General features: G+C 34.4%; 7 protein-coding genes, 1 non-coding gene and 1 pseudogene across 11 annotated transcripts; 4 read left to right on the top strand and 5 right to left on the bottom strand.

The window, feature by feature from the left end:
* The first annotated feature begins 462 nt into the window (after positions 1–462).
* Positions 463–9,461, top strand: LOC144476829 (uncharacterized). The gene is made up of 12 exons (XM_078194093.1): positions 463–1,045; positions 1,442–1,676; positions 1,749–1,980; positions 2,048–2,364; positions 2,444–2,561; positions 2,651–2,966; positions 3,045–3,240; positions 3,311–3,449; positions 3,516–8,126; positions 8,196–8,369; positions 8,431–8,618; positions 8,953–9,461. The coding sequence occupies exons 1-12, from the start codon at positions 808–810 to the stop codon at positions 9,032–9,034; spliced, it is 6,846 nt and encodes a 2,281-aa protein (XP_078050219.1). The 5' UTR covers positions 463–807; the 3' UTR covers positions 9,035–9,461.
* On the top strand, positions 9,080–10,145 carry LOC144477153 (splicing factor 3A subunit 2-like; annotated as a pseudogene).
* A 123-nt stretch (positions 10,146–10,268) lies between these two features.
* Positions 10,269–11,751, bottom strand: Rpl27a (ribosomal protein L27A). Its single transcript, XM_078194094.1, has 6 exons — positions 11,688–11,751; positions 11,320–11,383; positions 11,114–11,211; positions 10,787–10,936; positions 10,572–10,708; positions 10,269–10,423 (listed from the first exon to the last, which is right to left on the bottom strand). Exons 1-5 carry the CDS (start codon positions 11,688–11,690, stop codon positions 10,580–10,582), a joined length of 444 nt encoding a protein of 147 aa, XP_078050220.1. The 5' UTR covers positions 11,691–11,751; the 3' UTR covers positions 10,269–10,423; positions 10,572–10,579.
* Positions 11,752–12,124: 373 nt separating this feature from the next.
* On the top strand, positions 12,125–15,819 carry LOC144477064 (protein AAR2 homolog). Of its 2 annotated transcripts, none has more exons than XM_078194491.1 (9): positions 12,125–12,266; positions 12,364–12,631; positions 12,708–12,823; positions 12,880–13,033; positions 13,108–13,383; positions 13,453–14,633; positions 14,693–14,805; positions 14,865–14,971; positions 15,031–15,819. In XM_078194491.1, the coding sequence occupies exons 2-6, from the start codon at positions 12,444–12,446 to the stop codon at positions 13,859–13,861; spliced, it is 1,143 nt and encodes a 380-aa protein (XP_078050617.1). In that variant the 5' UTR covers positions 12,125–12,266; positions 12,364–12,443; the 3' UTR covers positions 13,862–14,633; positions 14,693–14,805; positions 14,865–14,971; positions 15,031–15,819. The 2 variants fall into 2 exon arrangements, with proteins under 2 accessions (XP_078050617.1, XP_078050618.1); XM_078194492.1 differs by having other exon boundaries at positions 12,136–12,266; positions 12,305–12,631.
* On the bottom strand, positions 13,921–15,363 carry Apid1 (apidaecin 1). Its single transcript, XM_078194493.1, has 7 exons — positions 15,227–15,363; positions 15,041–15,145; positions 14,875–14,958; positions 14,703–14,792; positions 14,531–14,620; positions 14,348–14,452; positions 13,921–14,118 (listed from the first exon to the last, which is right to left on the bottom strand). Exons 1-7 carry the CDS (start codon positions 15,320–15,322, stop codon positions 14,110–14,112), a joined length of 579 nt encoding a protein of 192 aa, XP_078050619.1. The 5' UTR covers positions 15,323–15,363; the 3' UTR covers positions 13,921–14,109.
* A 590-nt stretch (positions 15,820–16,409) lies between the features above and the next one.
* On the bottom strand, positions 16,410–16,482 carry Trnav-aac (transfer RNA valine (anticodon AAC)). The gene has a single exon. It is a non-coding gene; the product is annotated as a tRNA-Val (tRNA).
* A 234-nt stretch (positions 16,483–16,716) lies between these two features.
* On the bottom strand, positions 16,717–18,779 carry LOC144476898 (uncharacterized). The gene is made up of 5 exons (XM_078194216.1): positions 18,703–18,779; positions 17,855–18,182; positions 17,473–17,679; positions 17,094–17,405; positions 16,717–17,016 (listed from the first exon to the last, which is right to left on the bottom strand). The coding sequence occupies exons 2-5, from the start codon at positions 18,173–18,175 to the stop codon at positions 16,789–16,791; spliced, it is 1,068 nt and encodes a 355-aa protein (XP_078050342.1). The 5' UTR covers positions 18,176–18,182; positions 18,703–18,779; the 3' UTR covers positions 16,717–16,788.
* Positions 18,780–19,149: 370 nt separating this feature from the next.
* On the top strand, positions 19,150–20,398 carry LOC144477095 (mitochondrial import inner membrane translocase subunit Tim17-B). Of its 3 annotated transcripts, XM_078194555.1 has the most exons (3): positions 19,275–19,293; positions 19,370–19,432; positions 19,721–20,398. In XM_078194555.1, exon 3 carries the CDS (start codon positions 19,736–19,738, stop codon positions 20,219–20,221), a length of 486 nt encoding a protein of 161 aa, XP_078050681.1. In that variant the 5' UTR covers positions 19,275–19,293; positions 19,370–19,432; positions 19,721–19,735; the 3' UTR covers positions 20,222–20,398. The 3 variants fall into 3 exon arrangements, with proteins under 3 accessions (XP_078050679.1, XP_078050681.1, XP_078050680.1); XM_078194553.1 differs by lacking the exon at positions 19,370–19,432 and having other exon boundaries at positions 19,150–19,318; XM_078194554.1 differs by lacking the exon at positions 19,275–19,293 and having other exon boundaries at positions 19,389–19,544.
* On the bottom strand, positions 20,142–21,333 carry LOC144477097 (uncharacterized). The gene is made up of 2 exons (XM_078194556.1): positions 20,936–21,333; positions 20,142–20,854 (listed from the first exon to the last, which is right to left on the bottom strand). The coding sequence occupies exons 1-2, from the start codon at positions 21,071–21,073 to the stop codon at positions 20,669–20,671; spliced, it is 324 nt and encodes a 107-aa protein (XP_078050682.1). The 5' UTR covers positions 21,074–21,333; the 3' UTR covers positions 20,142–20,668.
* Between the last annotated feature and the right edge of the window lie 17 nt (positions 21,334–21,350).

The raw sequence follows: 21,350 nt of genomic DNA, 5'->3' as shown, positions 1-21,350 counted from the left end.
TCAGTTAGCGAGGGTTTACATAGAAATTTTCTTTGCTCTGATTGGTTGAGTCTAATATCTTTTTATAAATACACTGGCCACAACAGATTTCATTGATTTGAAAGTTTAAGCCCCTTTACAAATAGAATTTCACGACACGCTTCTCAGATGGCGCGTTAACCGAACGAATGCACGAAAGAGCGAAGCCGTAACTACGTCAAAGTAAGCAAGCTAGGTTTCCTATCCATATGTGCTCAAACCTACAAAAAATCCGTAGGTCATCATTCTGTTTCTCTCTATCGCAATCTTGTTCTCTTTCTGAGGTAACTGCACAAAGGTGGACGCGCAGTAGAATGGTGGGGATTCATAAAAACGTTCTTGAATTGGGGGAATATAAAGCTATTGTATTGAAAGACGACTGTAGTCTGGTAATTCAATACAGATTATCGTTACTATTACGAACTAATGATCTAGATATTGATGGAATATGAGAAGATTGTAAACAAATATTTTTTGTTGAGACCACACCTGCAAGTTTTTTAACCGTAAAAGCGTGTTAAGTGAAGAAGCTCTGTAAATTGCAAATTTTTAGTTGTATGTTTAGATTGCGTATTGGAATACGACTAAAGTATTATCAATGCTGCTATAAATATTTACGGGATGTTGTAAATATTTAAAACCTGGTCACGTTCTTCTTTACCGCAGTGCATGCCCATATGAGCCAATCTCGTCGCGGAGAATTTGAATTTAAATAACGAACATAGTCGTCATTTCAAATGACAGTTGCTATCAGTTGCTATCCGTCGAGCGGCATGTGATGAGGGTCGTATGCCTCGGATTATCAATCAAGAACGAAGTAGCCAATTATTGAAAAAGCCACGCTGCTTCGTTCGGAAAGTAACCATTATAAATATGTCGCACAACATCAAAGTGGGAATTAAGTTGAAACCCTCGATCGATGAAGAAAAAGAGGAGGGTTCACCGAAATTATGGTCGGTAGACGGGAACTCCATTGTTTCTTCCGATCCAGAAACAATAACGCGGGGGAAAACTGAATTTAAGTTTGGTGTGTACCATAAATTTTTGATCAAATCAAAATGATATCTTTTAATTGTCTTATATCTTTCATCACGTCGAAGTGTAACCTATTTATAGGTTTTAATGTTAACACATTTAGCAGCCACGTTAAACATTCATTTTAAGTACATATTCGTTGTTCAACTATAAACCGTTATTATTTTCAGATGTAATTATGTTTCGTCTTTCGTAATACTCAAATTGAAACTCGTATTTTCTGTTGTTTATGCGCATAGAAAAATATCACGATGATAAGCAAGAAATTGTTGTGTAATCAATCGTAGTAATTTACAACTTCGTTGAAAAAATGAGATCTACCATAGAACTAATTTGTGCTCGTATATATTGATTAACATATAACAAATTTTTCATTTTTTGTTTCTAGATTATGTTTTTGATACTGATGCAACCACTTATAATGTATTTAACAGTATTGTTAAACCTATTGTTAATGCTACGATAGATGGTATTAATGGAACAGTATTTTGTTATGGTCAGTGTAGGTCTGGTAAAACTTATACTATGATTGGCAATAAAGTGGAACCTGGAATAATACCAATGTGTATAAAATATATATTCAACACTATTTCTAACACCATCGGACGTGAATTTTTGTTAAGGTTCTTATCTCCTTATGCTCATCATAAGAACTTTCGTATTTGTGACATTATAAATGTGTTTGTAATTTTTAGGGTATCTTATTTAGAAATTAGTAATGAAACAGTAAATGACTTATTAAATGTAACTGGAAGTGATGTAAAATTGCATAAAGATGCCAATGAAAACACAATGGTCAATTGCAAAGAGGAAATCTCAAACACCTCAGACAACATGTTATTGATATTGAAAAAGGGTAATAGAAATACAAGGACACGGCAAAATGATAGGAATGACTGTAACAGTAGTCATAAGATATTTAGAATTGTAAGACTATTTGATAAATATATTTTATATCAACTACAGTACTTTATGACATGATATATTTTTTCAGACAATCGAAAGTCGTGAAGTTGTTGATAATTCAAGAAATGTTGTGCAAATATCACAACTGAACTTGGTGGATCTTGCTGGTTTTGAAAGAGCACATGAGATTGATGTTAGTCAAGAACAACAGGTTGATGCATCTCTTCTAGCTTTTGAGTCTATAATTGTTCAGCTAAATGCTTCACAAGATGTTCAAGAGGATATCAGTTTTCCTCAAAGCAAATTGACAGAGATCCTGCAGTCATCAATAAATGGCAATTCTTTGACAGCTATAATATTCACAGTAATACCCACTTCTTCAAAGGAAACCCATTTTACTCTATCGTTAGTATACTATTATTATAGTATATGTTGATATAATTGCATCAATTTTATTTTCAACAATTTTTAAAATTTTTGTTAGGTTCGCCTGTCAAGCTAATACACTTAAGACTAAGCCAAGGAGGATTGAAATTACATCTGATGCGTCATTATTAGTACGTTATTCGAACCAAATTACTAAACTTCAAATAGAGCTGCAGGTTTGTACTATATGTTATTATTTAATGATACTGTGAAATGTTCGTTACAACAATTCCCATAAATTCTCTATGCAAATTCGTTTCGTTAGAGTATAAGAAATGGGAAACCATCCGCAGAACTAGAGAATGTAAAGTCCAAATTACAAGAGAAGTATCAAAACCGTTGTTTACTAGAAGATCGTATCACGTTGTTAAAGAATCAAATTATTTCTGGAACTAACGCAAACCGTTCGGAACCATTTAAATGTAAATCTAGAAGACGGAAAAGTTTGTGCAACAATGGAACGTTCAAATCGCAATTGCCCGTATTTAGAATTAAATCTGGCTTACCAACGATTAAAGAGATGTCGCCCGAAAAACCATTCAAAAAAGACAACAAGCAATTGGTCGATGTCTCAAATCAGAGTAAATGGATCATGTTGCACTATCTTCTTATAACATATACATTCATAGAACGGTAATTCATTTTGTCTATACTTGCAGCATTTCAGACAGCTTTTACTGATTTTGAAGTGGACTTGATAGAATGTGAATTAAGTTCTGAAACTAAAGAAAATGTTGATAGTATCGAAGAGGAGGATATCGATGTTATTGACTGTTTTCCTATTGAAGAATCTAAGGATAATAGCGGTCGCCTAACACCGGACAAACAAGATTCATGCGTACAAACTGTGTTAAGGTATTTATTCTTTATGGAAAACAATACTTTTGATGGTGGTAGTAATGTAGTGTAATTTTAACTGAAATAGGTATCCAGAGTCTCCTAGTACGCCAAAGAAAGTTCTACGCAAGTATATTTCCGACCTAACTAAAGATCTTATTGAACTCCGTGAATTCACCACTTTAGAGAAACAAATAATGCGTGAGGAAATTTATTCTAAGATGGAAGTGAGTGACTTAATTTGTTTTGGTAAAATATTGCAATCTGTACGTAATTATCTACCTAATTTTTAGGACGTGAAAGAACAAGTGTTGGAGCAGCTTGCTCGGGAAGAGAATGAAGTTTATCTACACTCCTCAAATGTAATAACTGAGCTAGACGAGGAGGAAGTTGAAATTAAGGAGCTGGATGAAATAAAAAATGATATTCGAGATTTCAAATCAGATATGAAAAAATTGGAGGAGACTATCGTCTTATTGACAAACGAAAATGTAGATATGTCAACCAAACTGAACATCGAGAAAGAACACTCGAACGAAGTTAAACTTAATTATCAAAAAATAATCGATAATCTTCATACGCGCATTTCACAAATTATGGAAGAGAAAACTAATTTGGAGAGTAATTTAACGATGCTAAATGAGCAATTGCAATCTCTTCGTTTGGAAACGTTGAATGATTATAACGACGAACAACTGCTTGCAAAGTATGAGAGTAAAATTGATAGCTTAAAGTCAGAGAATATCAAACTGAGTATCATTGTTGCAGAAAAGAATAAGGAACTCGAAGAAATCAAAGAAAGCAAGTCGCTTTTGTACGACCATGAATGTATCTACAAAGATAAAATCGCGGTTCTTACACAGAGCAATACGAGCTTGATGTGCGACAACAACGAGCTTTCAAATGACTTGATGGACAGGATTCAAGAGAATGAAATGCTGCAAGAGGAGTGCAATATCTTAAAGAACAAAGTATCATTAGCAAATCAAGTGAATTCTAATGAAAATGATATGGAACATTTGCAATCGGAGAACAATTTCCTGAGAGCTGAGGTTATGGAGTTAAAGATGAAGGTTACAATGTTGTCGGAGGAAAATGTAAAAATTTCGAATAATTTGTTTGAAGCTATGGAAGATTTGGACAATTCACGTTGTGAGAAACAAACTAACACCTCGATACATCCATCTAGCATCTTCGATAATCCTAATAAAGCAAATCAATCAACGGAAAAAGTACCATCAGAAGAAAGTCGTGAAGTGTTGCTTGAAAAAGTTGAAATGTTACAAGATAAAGTCGATCAATTAACTTGTTTAAATAAGAAGCTAAGCGACTTGAAGTTGACTTCCTGCAGTCAATGCGCATACTTAAGAAATTTAAGCGACAGTCGCAGAGCCCTGAAAATTGAGACCAAAATTTTGAACCGTAAATTGGAAGATCTGCAAAAGAAATTCGATCAGAAATGCATAGACACCGAGGTGTTAAAGTTGAAAGCTAATCAGGACCTTAACTTGAGCTTCTCCGATTCATCTTTAAATGTCAGTCTCGCTGACGGGTTAAATGTCAGCTTCATCGAGGAAAAAGTTCAGCATTTAAACAACGAATTGCAAACTTTGAAGGACGACAACGACAAGCTATCAGTTTTGTATCAGGAAAAGTGCGATGAACTTGAGAAGTTGCACGATGGAGTAGGTGACTCGAAGAATGTAGATTCCAAATCAAAGAAAAATATTGTTAAACACGAGACTAGGATTCAAAAGATACAAACTAGTATCGACCAAGTGAGGGACGACATCGACAAGTTGAAGACGAATAGCGTTAACTTTGCTTCCATGTTGAATAAATTCAGAACAGAAAAAGCAAGTCTATTAGAAGAGATAAATACATTGCGAAGTATTAACGAAGAACTGCAACAAAAAGTGTCTGATACTGAAATATCGGCGGTCACTGCCACTGAGAAGGCACATATTCTTGAAACTGAATTATTAAGCATGAGCAAGGAGATTGAACAATATTCCGAAAAAGAGAAGGAGATTAAGAATGAGAAGTTAAAGTTGGAAGTCGAACTAGAAAATAAAGATACTACAATTAAGAGGTTGCACAAAAACATAGACGATTTGAACGAGTGTATCTCATCTCTGAAGAACGAGGTGGACTCAATGATGAGTCAGAAAAACGAGACCATCGAAATGAAACATAAAGATGAATTAGAATTACTACAAAAGAAGTATCAAAACTTAGAAGTAGAAAGGAAACAATGTGCGGAGACAGAGAAACGAGCTATTTTATGGGCCAAAGAATTAGAAAAAGATGTAGAGAAACTGCAGACAGATCTAGGGAAACAGGAAAGTCTGTACAAAGAAGTGCAAGAGAAGGTTTCTCAATTGGAAAGCCTTTTGAAGGAAAGCGAATCTGAGAAAGAAACATTAAAGCAGAATTTGCAGTCTCTCGAAGTTCAGTTGGCCGATTCCAAAGATAATTTAGCGATTAAGTATAAAGCAGAGTACAAATCCTTAGAAGAGAAGTTTAAACAGTACACAAAAGAATCTGAAATCAAATCGCAGAAAATTAATGAAACGTTAAATAAGTATGTTTATGAGAACGATAATCTAAAACAAGAGCTTGCAAAGCTTCAGACTATCGAATTGAAATTTCAGGAAATGAAGGAAAACAATCAATACACATTCGTTGATGAAAAAACATTATCTGATGGTAATAAGAAATTGCACGACGAATTAAATACAGTTAGAGAATCCATGATTAAGGAATTGAAGTCGTTTAAACAGAAATTAAATTCGGTCGACTTGTTGAACAAAACTGCAAACGAAATTTTCATTATGTTTCTACAGACTCTCATGGCTAAGGAAGAAGAGGTCATTAAAACTATGAGAGACTTATTCGAACAAGACAAACAAAAATTAGAAGATGAAAAGAAGCAGAGTGCCGATGCGCAGAAACGCGTGACGTTGTGGGCTAAAGAATTAGAAAGAGAAACTGAAAAATTGCAGATTGATTTGACAAAACGAGAAACAACACATACACTACAACAGAACAGAATCTACGAATTGGAACATCTTTTAAAGGAGAACAATTTGGAGAAAGAAACGCTTAAACAAAAGATGGAGATATTGAAAACTGATTTAAACAACTTGCAAAATGATTTCGATAGACAATGCAAACTGGATTGTCGTCGAGAGGAAGCGATTGTAACTGCTCAGAAGAAAGAAAAGGAAATACAAGAAGAGTATAGAAAGAGAGAAACCGAGTTTCTAAATAAAGTAAATTCTCAGAAGGAGACTTATGACAAGAGAATAGGGGATCTTATGTATACCATAGAATCTTACAAGACAAAAAATCAGGAGCTGAAAAGCAATATCGAAGGACTCGAAGCTAATGAAAAACAATTGAAGAATATTATTGAGGCGAACGCATTAGAAATGAAGATGAACAATCAGACCATAAATAAGCTAAACAATGAGGTGGAACAGCTCGTAGAAGCCCACAAAAACGTAAATTGTGAGGTACAGCAAAAAACGTCTAAAATCGAAGAGATTTCAGCGCTGTTAAAGAAGGAATGCAACGTTGCGTCCGAATACAAGGCCAAGCTTGATATCATTTCACCCGATTTTGAAATACTGAAGGAACAGGTAAAGGAACGTAAAGCATGCATAGAGCGATATAAAGAACAGATAGAGGTAATAAAAATGGAAAAAGACAAGCAGATTGAGACGATCAAAGATAAACTAAATTCCGAGGAAATAAAAAACATTGGATTAAACAAGCAACTACACGAATTGAACAACAAAAACATAGCTCTGATGGAGGAGATAGACACTCTCGAAAAGAAAATTACGAACTTACAAAGCGTAAATTCGAAGCTAGAGAAGAAGATTCGGAACAGCACTAGTAAGATTAAAGCGGAAGCAGAGATGGAAGATCTAAAAGATTTAAATAGAAGGTTGCAAAACAATCTGGAGGGAGCCAGCAATCGTATAACAGAGCTGCAAGAGTCAAAAAATAAGATTTTAAAGGAATTAGTGAGTTTGAAAGGTGAGTACGAGATGTTGTCCCAAGAAAATGCTGAGATCAAGGCAACGTTTTCATCGTATAAATCTAAGCAAGAATCGTCGTCCTTCTCGCTCGATGATAGTAAGTACGATGCTATTATGCAAGAAAAGAATACAACTGCCTTAGAATTGGAAGACAAAAAATTGTTGTTAAATCAAAAAGACAAAGAAATTAAGGAATGTTCAAAGCTCGTACAAGAGTTAACTGTTCAAAATAGAGATCTCAATGAACTATTAAAAAACCATGCTACAATTATAAGCGAACGTGAGAAGGAAATCTCAAGGATGAAAGATAAATTGTACCTCCATCGAATAGAAAATAAACTGATCCAGGAATTGGAAGAAAAGTTGCAAAACCTCAGGGAGGAAAACAAAAAGCTTCAAGAAAATCTTGAGTCTTTCAAATCAAGACCGCAAATTGATCTGAGACAGATGGAGGACATGAAACTGCATAATGAAAAGACTCTAAATTCACTTAGAAAAGAGATTTCAGAGCTACAAGAAAAGCTAAACGAATACGAGAATAAATTGGAATTGAAAAGTAACAACAATGGCTCCAGATCTGCCAGTCCAGCTTTTGAAGTAAGTAGAAGAAGATACAGTAGAAATAAGATATTTAACGAGAAAAGGCTACTTGAAGATCAAACTGATGAAATAAATATTAATGAGAGTGATATGACATGCCAAATATTACGAAAACAAATTCAAGAATTGGAGTTGCAAATTGTAGCAAAAAATGGGCAAATAGAGACATTGGAAATTCAAATTCAAAGTGAGAACTTCCCTTATCATCAAAAGTGCAAGGAACTAGAAGAAGTTCTTCTATCATATCGTAATAAAGTAAGTACAATAGAAATTTGAGAATTAATATGATTATTATTTCTAAACAGAGTTATTTTTTGTTAATAGAATGTCGAACTCAGTTCTGAAGTAAGTAAACTTGAAAGGGCTTTGAACGACGTAAACGCATGGGAATGTGACACATGTAGAAAATGGAGAATAAACAGAAGAGACCAGAGCTGTCAAACATTGCCTGACAAACCAGCACGATTATTAACTGTTGTACACAATGGGATGACAGATGTAAGTAAAGGCAGAAAATATAATTTAGTCCATGATATGTTTAATTGCATTATTGTCGCAGGATTATACAAAGATAATGAAATTGGAAAAGGAGAAGACATATATGAAGGACCTCTGCCGACAACGGAACCGTAGAATAAAAGAACTTGAAGACGCACTGAAGGAACTTTCTCAAGGAAAACCTAATGATCTGTATACGTGCTCCACAGTATTCAATAAGCGATTTGATACGGAAAATAATACGAAACAGTGAGAATTATCATATTAAGATTTTCTAAATGCTATTTCTGTTACTGCTACCGCTTAGTGATATCAAATAGGGAAACTATACATATATTACATTTCTAAACCAGTAATATTTACCAAAGTGTAAAGTGTAATAATTTAAGTTTATACACTGGGAATTATCTACCATTGAATTAATAGTTCACGTATCTACTTTCTAAAAATGCTTTGCCTTTAGGTGCATGGTATGCTTGAAATGGATATCATGCTTCATTAGCGTTTTTGCCTCTTTTCGCTATGCTTCCAAAAGTATTCAATGTTGTGTATTTACATGTATGACCATTAATGTTTTCTACAGATCAGTGAAAATAATCGTTCCAACTAAATTGGAGCTTCGAAAGCCAGTAAATTATAGAAGAAACTTATGGAACAATTATTAGTTTAAAATATTCTAGTCTTCCAATGAGCTGTTTAAATAACATGTAATGTTACTGTCAAGTATTTCGAGACACAATGAATGGGTCTATTACTTAAGTATTAATATCCTTCCTTTGCTTATAAAGATTGTGTAAATAGCATTAACGATAAGAATATTTATATTTTCAACAAGTTCTATTTTTGTACTTTCTTATTATTGTGCAAATAACTATACCATTAACTTTTATACTAATGACGTTAAAGACGGCAATAACGCGCCAACTTTATAATTAAACACGAAATCTGTGATTCACTGATGCAGAATGAAAAAAGTGCCATGAGTTAAATGTTCTTCCGCGTTTATATTTAAGTTCTACAAGATATTTGAGTATGACATGTAATACTAAAATTAATACTAATAACCATTTCAATAAAGTTCTTCATACTGTATTCTTAATTTAATCAATTACAATAAAACTGTCCAATTTAGGGATACATACACATTTTAATTCAAATGATATGATGATAACGAGTTATCAAATAAAATGCATAAACTGTTGGTGGAGATGTAGCTTTCTGATCAGAGAGTAACCCTGACAACAGAGTCGTATTTTCTGAGAAATCAATTAGGGTTTTATGAATGTAAAATGCGCCTGACTCTACACAACAATGAGGGTAACTATTTGACTGCCATACGAGGTAAGAAGTATCAAGCCAACCTATCTAGAGAAGGTTGCAGGCAATAGAATTTCACAGAATAGGTTCATGCCTCTCTATGAACAGAAGGATGAAATACCTAACCGTGAATTATAGTATCTGCCATTCGCAACAGAACGTTATAAAACTATATCTTTCAAGGTAAATCAAATATGTACATTGTAAGATTTTTACCAGCAGAACATAAGTTTTAGCCACATTGAAACAAGTATACCAAACAGTTCTTCTTGTAATTTGCATTCAAGAATGAAAAGCCATCAGTTGGTAAAATGCTATCACTACTAATACTTCTGATAAGACCTGAATTGTGATTACAAATACCAAGACCTTCAATGTTTAATCCAGTCCCTCCCTCCACTACTTGCACTTATAGCTACCTGAATGCGAACACCTTCTGCACCTCTACGTCTAGAATAACAAATATATCTAAATGTTTGTGGAACTAGCAAAAGTATTACTTTTAAAGTAATATTTTTCTATGCTTTATCTATAAAAAGTGATAATGGATTGTTTAGTTATATCCCATAGCCTACCAATGTGTAAAAGTATGCAAGTCTATTTATTTAAAAGTGGAGCATACATGGTAAAGAAAAATAAATTTTTACGAATATTCTCTTTTTTTTGTTGTTTAAATTTTATTAAGAATATAAACACAGGTGAATGCTTGGCAAGGTGTTCTGCCAAGATGTTGGTTTCTAAAACATAAAATAGAAACACATTTTTTATATATCCTCGAAGAAATTAAAAACTGCATAGCACTTTTCAGTCAGCCGCCAATGATATAAGTGTATTTTATAATGTGCAATTAAGAGATTTTATTTGGTTCTACACTGAAATAAGTACCTGCATATTTATGCAGAGAGAACACAAGCTCCTCCAACAGCCTTGATTTTATCTTCTGCCAATTTACTGAAGAATTTGGCTTTAACAATAACAGGTTGTTTAGGGAGGCGTCCTTTTCCTAGAAGTTTGTAGTAGCCCTGCAAAAATCAAAAGAAAATAAAAATATTATATTCAAATGTTAATTTAATCAAATACATAAATACTTTTCAACTTACCGCTTTTACAAGATTGATTACTGGTACTTTATTCTTTGAGTCCTTATATTGAAGCCTGGTTTGTTCTGACACCAGTGTCCATAATTTATCCAAATTTAAAGCTGGACACCACTTTGTGTTACGCCTTAAATGGTAATTTCGCATACCAAGCTATAAAATATATTAAATATTAGCTATAAATTTCATAAAGTATCATGCACTGAATATTCGCATTATGAATCAGATCAAGAAATACATTCAAAGTAATTCAGTTCGCCGGTGAAATAAATATTATCATCATCACAATAAAAGATATTTCTATATTATTATGGATAAGTCGAATCTTACTTTTCCAAAATACCCAGGGTGGTACTTGTCAAAGTTGATACGGTGATGGTGGAGACCACCAGCATTACCGCGACCGCCAGGGTGTTTTCTGTGTTTACCTAGAATAAAATATTTTTGAATCAGTAAATTAAATGGTTGTATAAATTCTGTAACTACTATCATAATTAAAATGTAGTAAGTTTTTATTGTTTTATGAATTATCATACCTATGCGACCGTGACCATGACTGACATGACCACGAAGCTTCCTGGTCTTCTTTTTGTGTGTAGACTATTTAACAAAGAGGAAACAAACTATCAGTAACAATTAATTAATAAAAAAAAAAAACATAAGGTATAACAAAATATTCGTTTTGTCATGCAGGTTATGTTTGAACATCAACGCAACACACCACAAGGCTCAGATTATTTATAATCGATGTGTGGTTATACACTTTGCAAGAAATATAATAATCTCGAGAAATCGTTCATGACAGTGTGGACGGCATCGTTGCCATAATAATTCATTCAATTTCACTAAGATGCTTTTAATATTTTTCGATTACGGAGGAAAAATTTTAACACCACTCACTCACCATCTTGGTTGCGCTACGAAGAGAGAGGAAGGAGCGCTGTCTCCTCGGCAAACTTGCTAAATTTTACCTAGATGGCGTTCTTTTTGGAATAATTCAATCATGAACAATCAACATATTACATAGAGTAGAACTGCATTGTACATAGTTCTTATACGATATAGTATAATATAGTCTAGTCTAATATATATATTAATATATATTGGAATAGTACATATAAAATAAATGTAGTAGAGTAATAAAAAAAAGAACGAAATACGATGGAGTCTTACTTTGCCGTGCTTGCGGCGCATTTGTTCGATTGACGCGACATCTGAGGAACGCGTTGTGAAATTCTATTTATAAAAAAAGCTTAAACTTTCAAATCAATGAAATCTGTTGCAGTCAGTGTAGTTGCGAAAGCTAAGTCTTACTCGTGAATTACTAGCCAATCAGAGCAAAGAAAATTTGAATATTAACCCTCGCTAACGAATCAAGCTACCGCCTGGAGGTGAGCAGGTGGAGGACCCATTACTGTACATATGTTTACTTTATTCTTCAATGCATAATAATTCTCAGCAGAATGATTTGTAAAAGTATTCAGTAAGTGAATGTACTATATGAGACAATTTTATTTCCAGCCGAAATACTTATAAATAATTTTATCAACAAATATAAAAATATTCCTCTGTCTGCTTAGGTTAATCTACTATTATAAACGAGTGTAAGATCACACAGAAGAATTTATGTGTAGATTTATTATTTAACAAAGATATAATTATGGCATTTGAAAGCATAGAAATGGACCAAGAATTAGCGCAGAGGCTTTTAGTCGAGGGTGCTAAATTAGTTATATTAAATGTACCAAGTGGCACAGAAATGGGTATCGATTTAAAATCTTGGAACACAGCAGACAATTTTAAGGGTATTAAAATGATTCCACCAGGATTTCACTATGTACATTACAGGTAATTGTCAGTTACACATGATTTAATACTCTTTCTGTATAACAATATCATTTCTAATCATTTATTTCTATTAAAGTGCTGTAAATGAGTTTGGAGAATTAGCACCTAAAATTGGATTCCTTCATACATTTAAGAAATCTGAATTTTTAGTCAAACAGTGGGATTTAAAATCAGAAGATCTTAGTACAGAAGGTATGTATATCTTGGATAAATTAATACCTTAATAAAATAAAATTCATTTCATTCAGCTGTACCACAAGAAACAATACAAAGATTGAAAGATAACTTAAGAGATTTGGATAAATATCTAGGCTGTTATCCTTATGATACATGGAAGCAATGGGTAGATTTAACAGATCATATTAACCCTTCCCTTATTGAACGTTGTTCACCTATATGTGGGTCTGTAAATAAATAAATATCCATTTATTAACTTAAATCTATAGTATATTAAAAACTTGTATACCTTATTTTAGTTTTGTAAGATCAGCCCTGGAGTTAGAGCCTTGTAGTGATGCAATGAGACCAAGAGGAGGAGCATTGAATCCAGAAAGAACAAAAAGAACTGGGATTACTGTGGAAGAAAAAGAGAATGAGCTGCTTCCTGATTTAAAGCCTAAACCAGGCACAGAACTTCGGTTATCCAAGTTGCCTGATAAAAATTATCCAGATGGAGCATCGCCAAGTGAAATCACAAAACATTCTCTTGACACCAGCTATGCTTTGGACACATTTTTGAAGCAATTAACACAGTAAGATTAGAAAAATCTGGTATTTCCGCATATAAGCTGAAGATAGAAATATATTAATTTAATTTCCAGATCTATGGACATTGTAGGTGAAATGCAACTGGCATTTGTGTGTTTCCTTGTTGGACAAAGTCTGGATGCGTTTGAACATTGGAAAAAGCTCATATGCCTGATTTGCGGTGCTGATTCTGTAATTCCAAACCGACGTGAGATCTTCATGGAATTTCTAAAAGCTTTGGAGGTCCAATTAACTCATGTACCTGAGGATGTTTTATGCGATATTGTAGCTAATAATAATTTTGTTTACCAAAGTTTGCGGAAACTATTTGCAAACATTGAAATCAATTCGCATATAGATGGTCGTTTGAAAACCTACGCGACACGGTTTCGTAATCGGTTGACGTCAAAATTCATGTGGGATTTTTCTAATTTACACGAAGAAGGCGATGATGAAGCGCCTGTAGTCGTACTATTGGAATAAAACAATGCGCATATGTGTTATGAACGGAGATGGAAGGTATCAATTATAATTGTACATACTTGTAAATATTTACACTTTTATTAAAGTTATTCTATGATACAATGCAAGTAAAACGAAATACATGCGGATTTTTAATGCAGTTTTTGCTTATATTATTAATTAAGTACAATATTATTCAACAATTATTCATTGTAACGTCTTCGCGAGAGGATGTGATCACTCCCAGAGTTTATCCCTTAGACTCCGATTCAGAGGCGCTAAACAAAATAAAATACAAAAATCAATTTATCATTCGTTACTTATTGACTTAATACAATTATTAATAGAAAATATTCACTAATATTTTAAAACATTTAAAATATTAGAATAGTAATTGGCTATACATCGTCTTTCCGGAGAAGACGCTTAAAAATATGAAGAGATTTTGATTATAATATTCCGTCAATAAAACATGCTAATAAATTATAAACTTTTAGAAATTCTTACAGGATGCGGTGGGCGAGGTTTGGGTATATATACTGGTATAGGTTTAATAGGTGCAGGTCTAGGCACTCCGGGTTCTGGCTCTGGATTAGCTTCACGGCGTAGGCGCTGCAAGAAAAGAAGTTGTTCATAATTAAGTCTGCACTAGTATGAACCACATAATTATTTAATTTCTTTGTAAATTACCGGATGGGGAGGGCGCGGTGGAGGAACGTACACTGGCCTATTATATGCAGGTTCAGCTTCAGGTTCCGGATCAGCCTCACGACGGAGACGCTAATGAAAATGTGTAGGTTTTTATTATAATATTCTGCTGATTAAATATATTAATAAATTATAAATTTCTAGAAATTCTTACCGGATGTGGTGGGCGAGGTGGAGGAACGTACACTGGCCTGTTATATGCAGGTTCAGGTTCAGGTTCCGGATCAGCCTCACGACGGAGACGCTAATGAAAATGTGTAGGTTTTTATTATAATATTCTGTTGATTAAACATATCAATAAATTATAAATTTCTAGAAATTCTTACCGGATGTGGTGGGCGAGGTGGAGGAACGTACACTGGCCTGTTATATGCAGGTTCAGGTTCCGGATCAGCCTCACGACGGAGACGCTAAAGAAAATGTGTAGGTTTTTATTATAATATTCTGTTATTTAAAGATATTAATAAATTATAAATTTCTAGAAGTTCTTACCGGATGCGGTGGGCGAGGTTGGGGTATATGTATTGGTCTAGGTTTACTGGGCCCTGGTTTCGGTCTACCGGGTTCTGGCTCCGGATTTGCTTCACGGCGTAGACGCTATAAGAAGCGAACAAGGTTTAGTACTTAAGTCTGCACTGGAAAGCACTGCGTAATTATGTTATTTATTTCAAATTTTACCGGATGAGGTGGACCAGGTGGCCCCTCCAAATTCTCGCTAGTTACTATCGCCGTGCAAGCGACAGCAAAAATTGTTAGGAGTAATAGAGTCTTCATGGTTCAAGCTTATTTTATTCAGCAGTACGTTATATTTGCGCCTTTAAAAAATAATAAATTGAATGTTAATTTGTAAGAAATTACAGAAGTATTAATCCTGCTACTGTATTACAAGGAACTAAATTCGTAAATATCTTGTTTATGCAATGTTAATGTGTCTTACCACTGGGTTCCTCAGGATACGTGAGCACTGCAGATTTGCAGAAACTGATGTGTGATGCATTGAAACGCAGCGTATTTATACTAAACGTTTGACACGGTCTGTATCTGCGCGAGAGTTCAAGGCCTCGGGGCACTTGCTTGGGAACCACCGTGTGCGTGACACAAATGTTTGATAAATTTTGTTTTTCTGTAACCACTTTGCAGTGAATTGTAATTGCAGAAATAATTTAATAAGGAAATATATATTGTGATAGTTGCATTATCAATTCCCATGTGATGTACTGTTGAATTTTATGCATTATAAAAATAATAACGTACTTTTGGTATTCTGTATACTTCTGGTCTTTTGATTGTTTTTAACATAAGTGTAATTTTAAATCCAAACAAAAGTTCAAACTCAAATAAAACCTTTCTATATTTAAATAAAAATTTAAATTTAAACGGAAGTCAAAATTAAATTAGATGTTCGAATTTAAATTCAAATAGAAATAGAAGTTAAATTCTTATTTTATCTCTATATTAAATTGAAATTATTTTGCAACAGAGTGTAGAATTTTTATATGTATCAATAAGATTACAATGTGTACATATAAAGAATGATTATCGGTCGTTGATGCCAGACGTGTTAGTTCAGAGCTCATTTACATGTGAAAGTGCATTGGTCGTGTGGGAATCACCGGGAAGATAAACATAATAAAAAATGAAAGACAGTTTTCCTCGTTTGGATTCCCCGACGTATATAGATTGGCAACGCATACACACACCACCCGCGTGCATTCATGCGTTCCACATTCGTTACACATCTCCTTGTTTGTATACATTGTAATCTCATATAAGATACTATAACGATAAAGAACAAATTGCTCTACATTATTATACCGCATTTTCATCTGCATTGTTCATTTTTTTCAAACAAAAAAAATAATGTTTCCGCCCGGGATCGAACCGGGGACCTTCCGCGTGTTAGGCGGATGTGATAACCACTACACCACGGAAACCGATGGAAGAACATTCTTAAAATTTGAAGACGTGATGACTTCGAATAAATTCAAATATGAAAAATATTTAATCTCGAATTTTCCAGATTTAACAACTTGTATAATTATTTTTATTTTATTTTCTAGTTTGTTCCCCTAAAATGTTATGGTCAACTTGTCATTTAAGATATTTATATTATATCAATGTTAAATTTGACATTCGAAATACCACCAGGTAAAAGTGGGAACGCGCTTTATTTCCAAACTTTCTTTATTTTATACAAATTACAATAATTATAAAGTAATTCGGGTTCTGGTTAAGCTAACTTATTGGGAAACCGGCTGCACGTTATTTTCAAGAGCTCGTTTCTCCTCGGATAACAACGTCACCTTCTCTTCGTATTTTTCCCGAAGATCTCGGAAAAGACAGAGCTGGGTTTCGTATTCCTTTTTCAAATCCGCGTTGAGCTTCACCGCGGCCTCCATTTTAGTTATCATATTGCTGTATCGTTCCCTTTCCTCGGTAATTCGCGTCTCCATGTCATTAACTTCTGCCTGTAACATTATACAAACAAAAATGTATTGAACGCATTGACAAATTATTTTAATTTCAACTAATTCAGATAATGTACCTGAAGCTGGTTCACTTCCAAATTACGAATTTCCAACAAGCTTCTCGTAAGCGATTCGACTTCTTTCAACGAAACCACTTGGCTGTTCAAAGCACTGATCTGTTTCTCTTGATTAGAAACGATTCGAATTCGATCCTCTAATTGCAAAGACGTTTGCACCAGTTTTGCCTTCAATTGGTCTACCATACGTCGAAGCAAAACTTCATCGCCTTCGCCCTTCAACAGGGCATCGTAGGATGACTGTAGCTCGGTTAACTTCTTCTCGGTGTTCTCCAGCTTCTTCTGATAGCAGTCTCGTTCGACCGAGGCTTTCTATAAATTCATAGTTATGAAGATAAAAACGATGCCCGGAATAAGGCCAATAGATCATTTTTGGTACCTTCACTTCCTCTTTCAATTTCAATATCGCAAGTCCGTCATTGACAACTTTCAGATCATCTTCCGCTAGTAATTTATTTTCTGGCGACGGTAATTGCTTGTCGATCTCTTTAGTAGGCACTTGATCGTCGTCTTTCTTTAAATTCGTTACCATACAAGTGTCTCCAGCACCTGTGACCGCTTGTTCTCCGAACTCAGCTACTTTTGTCTACAAATAGAATACTGAACTATAAAAGTGAAACGAACGTGTTTAATTAATCGCGTGTTCTTCTTTTCGATTGCAAGATGCACTACAACTACATTCGAAATTCACAATGCAATCGCTTTAAAAGGTCAACTAATTTTATTACGACTGATCCCCTTAAATAGAGAATAAAAATTACTTGTTTTTCGCTCTGATTGCATTCGGCAATCTTTGCAGACTCCTCCGCAATTTTTTCCCGAGAATCTGTCGCAATTTCAGTTTTAATCGCCACTCCGTTTGTGGATGGACTATCGTTACTAATTTCGGATGGTTTTGCTTCTTTCTCAGGCGCATCTTGATCTTTTTTGTCCCCTGAAACCTCGGGTTCTTTGGCAAGCGGAGGGGTGACTTGCTCTATCATTGCGGGGGCGGTTGCATTTTCCGCATTCTCCGGTTGATTCAATTTAGGCTCGTTCGAACCTTGATTCGCGTCTGGTTTGATCGTTTCCGCGTCTGACATTTTTTATCTGGAAGAAATGTCAGCTTTTTGTATTGGTACGGAAACAAAAGTGCAGCAAAACGTTTCGTGGAAATGTTCACTGCACAAATACATTGCTCGCGCGTACATCGATCGATATAGACTAATTTACAACAACCAGACGTGAACGCGATTCTTTTTTATTACACTCTGTGATTTTCTAGAAGCATCGTCTCGCAAAGAAAATTGTAAAACTTCTCTTTTTATTATCGCGTCTACATTCGTGATCAATAATAATGTTTTCCACGTCGGATACGCGAATAGCTATAACGACAGACGCGTTCAATTGATTCGATCGAATAGTTTTCACCCGATCAGCATTTTTCCATAATGTCGATTCGTATGCACGCTTCAAATACATATATACATATACGTATATGTATATATATACATATATGTATTGATAGGATTCACTGATCCCGGCAAGCCTAATTGCTTCGCGTTACAGTTTAGCGTTTCCCGCACCATGTGCAACCGCGAAATGTTCGAAGAATTGAATTTCAAATTACCGAGTGATTCGATAGAGGAATGTCGATGTTTTCTCTGAACACGATCGATACTTTCACGCGGGCCGACTGGATATCCAGTACTAACCGAAAGTCTGATGTATTTTTGGACGTTCTACGGCTCATTCTATTTTAAACTATCGTAGACGCGAGCCAGTCGAAACGACCGACAAGCTAAAAATCGTATGCTCATCAGATGCAAGCGTTTCCATACAGAAATTCCCGCTCAATTTTATTCGCCCGGCTATGTTGTCGCTCATTATGTAATGCCATGAATGGGGACATACTCTAATGTATGTTAGATTTTTTCGTTTTGAAATATATCACACGCAACGCGAGACTTCGGGTCGATACATCGTTCCACATCGTTCGTACGAACGAATATCGAGTCATGATCAAGAAAAGTATTTAATGAAAATTAATGTATGGAACGTCTTTAAAAATCGCTTTCATTCCGAATAGAAATTATTGCTTCTTATTTGCTTGACTAGCATCGTTTCCATTCTGATGGGATCATGAGGAATTCGGTTTGAGAATTCATTAACGTAGTCACGCTGATCACAGTAACGTGTAGGGGGTATCGCGTACCTCGGTGTATGTATTTACAATAAATTACATGGTAAGTAAAGAAAAAAATTCTGTTTTTGCATCGGATATGGTTTTTTTCTAGGCAGATAGTCTTCAATGCTTCGAATTTTGATGCACATGGTGGCCTATCCTACACAAGGATTCGGTACATAACCTCGTTCGCATCTATATGTTATTTTGTCACATATATTTTACATTCTGATCATTAACGCGCAAAAATACGAACTTAATATAGTATAACTTGTCGATTAAAATAGGTATGAGAAAGAAATTAAACAGTCAGAATATTTAATTACGATTTTGAAATGTGTGCTCGGTGTTAAAGGTTACGTTCCTATAGTCTTTTGCGGATAATGATTAACTAATTTTATTTGATATCCTTACCGTATGTTGCAAATATTGCAACTGACAAGTCTGATTTATGTTTTTATAGATTATCAGCTAAGGTATGGAAGAGTACTCGAGAGAACCATGCCCTTGGCGTATAGTAGATGACTGTGGTGGTGCATTCACAATGGGTTTAATCGGCGGTGCCGTCTTTCAAAGTATTAAAGGCTTCCGTAATGCACCCAGTGGAATGTCCAAACGACTTCAAGGAAGTTTCATGGCAATCAAACAACGGTCCCCTATCTTTGCTGGAAATTTTGCATCTTGGGGCTGTCTGTTTTCGACAATAGATTGCACATTGATTCAAATTAGGAAAAAGGAGGACCCTTGGAACTCTATTATCAGTGGAGCGGCAACTGGTGGTATATTATCAGCGAGGAGTGGTTTACCAGCTATGGCTGGAAGCGCAATTATTGGTGCTGTGTTATTGTCCCTGATTGAAGGTGTAGGAATATTTTTCACACGTGTATCTGCGGATCAATTCAAACCTCCCTCGATCACAGACGATCCGAATTTCGGACCACCGCCGCATGGTAATCCGTCGTAAAAATTTAAACACATTTTAGACACATTTCAAGTCACACTCAACTAATTAAGTACAAACGTTTCGTATTCGTTCCGTATACGGAAACGATAGTAGTTGAAAGATATGGTTGCCAGTACATGAAATCTGTATAGACAATGGAACTCCTTGATTTAAGAAATAATAATAGTTAATTTTTTATTCAGTGTTGTTCCTTTCTGTATTTTTATTAAACTATTAATATACGAATCGACACAGCTGGTACAAACGTATTAATAATATATAAATATAATATACATTTATCTATATATGTATATATATATATTGCTAAAGCAAATTAACAACATATTCTGTCTGGATATAGTTCTTTTGTGGAAAGAAATCTATCTTTACTAGAAAACAAAAACAGGGCTGATGAAATTATTGTCGATATTGTAAAGGTAAATATATTATTTGTAAAGCTTAATTCTATTAAAGATCTTCTTCGTCATCATCATCTTCTTCTTCGAAATATTTGAAAGCCGTATCTATAGATAAGTTCAAAGATTTACTTGTAGCATCTTGTGACATTTCATTCTCTGATTCGTACGATGGTTGCTTTTCTTCTGAATTTTTTAACGTTTTGTTCATTACTGCGAGTAAGTTAAGTTGTTCCACCTTAAATATTTCAATTACGAATGAAAGAAATCAGAATATAATATAATAATTATTTTATAATTACGAGGATGAGATATTTACCTGCAGCCTGTGAACTTGGTTATCAATTTTTGTCAACAGTTTCAAGAGAAGTTCCCTTTCCTGCTTTAAATCCCTTTGGAAAGCAAGCAACTCATTTGCGCTCATTTTTAAATCAGGTATTTCAAATCCCTTCTCCATCCTTCAACTATTTCTTTTTTAATATCTGAACCTTATTGTTGTTTTGACACTATGCAATAGTATACAAATGTTTCGTATGAATCACATTTTTATTTCCACCAATTTAATCACTTCTGTTTAACTGTTTTACAAACAACAGTCTCACGATTTATAATTGTAATTTTTATTCAGTGTTATTCGATTTAAACTGCAGAAACTGGCAAATATTCAGTATACATTAAACATTTACAAAACATTACGTAGAGGTTAGAATGATTGGCACCCAGTATAGCCAGCT

Source organism: Augochlora pura, chromosome 11 (assembly GCF_028453695.1).
Source record: "Augochlora pura isolate Apur16 chromosome 11, APUR_v2.2.1, whole genome shotgun sequence".
NCBI classification, from domain to species: domain Eukaryota; kingdom Metazoa; phylum Arthropoda; class Insecta; order Hymenoptera; family Halictidae; genus Augochlora; species Augochlora pura.
The sequence above is the reverse complement of the archived record's forward strand: the minus strand, read 5'-3'. Positions and strand labels throughout refer to the sequence as shown.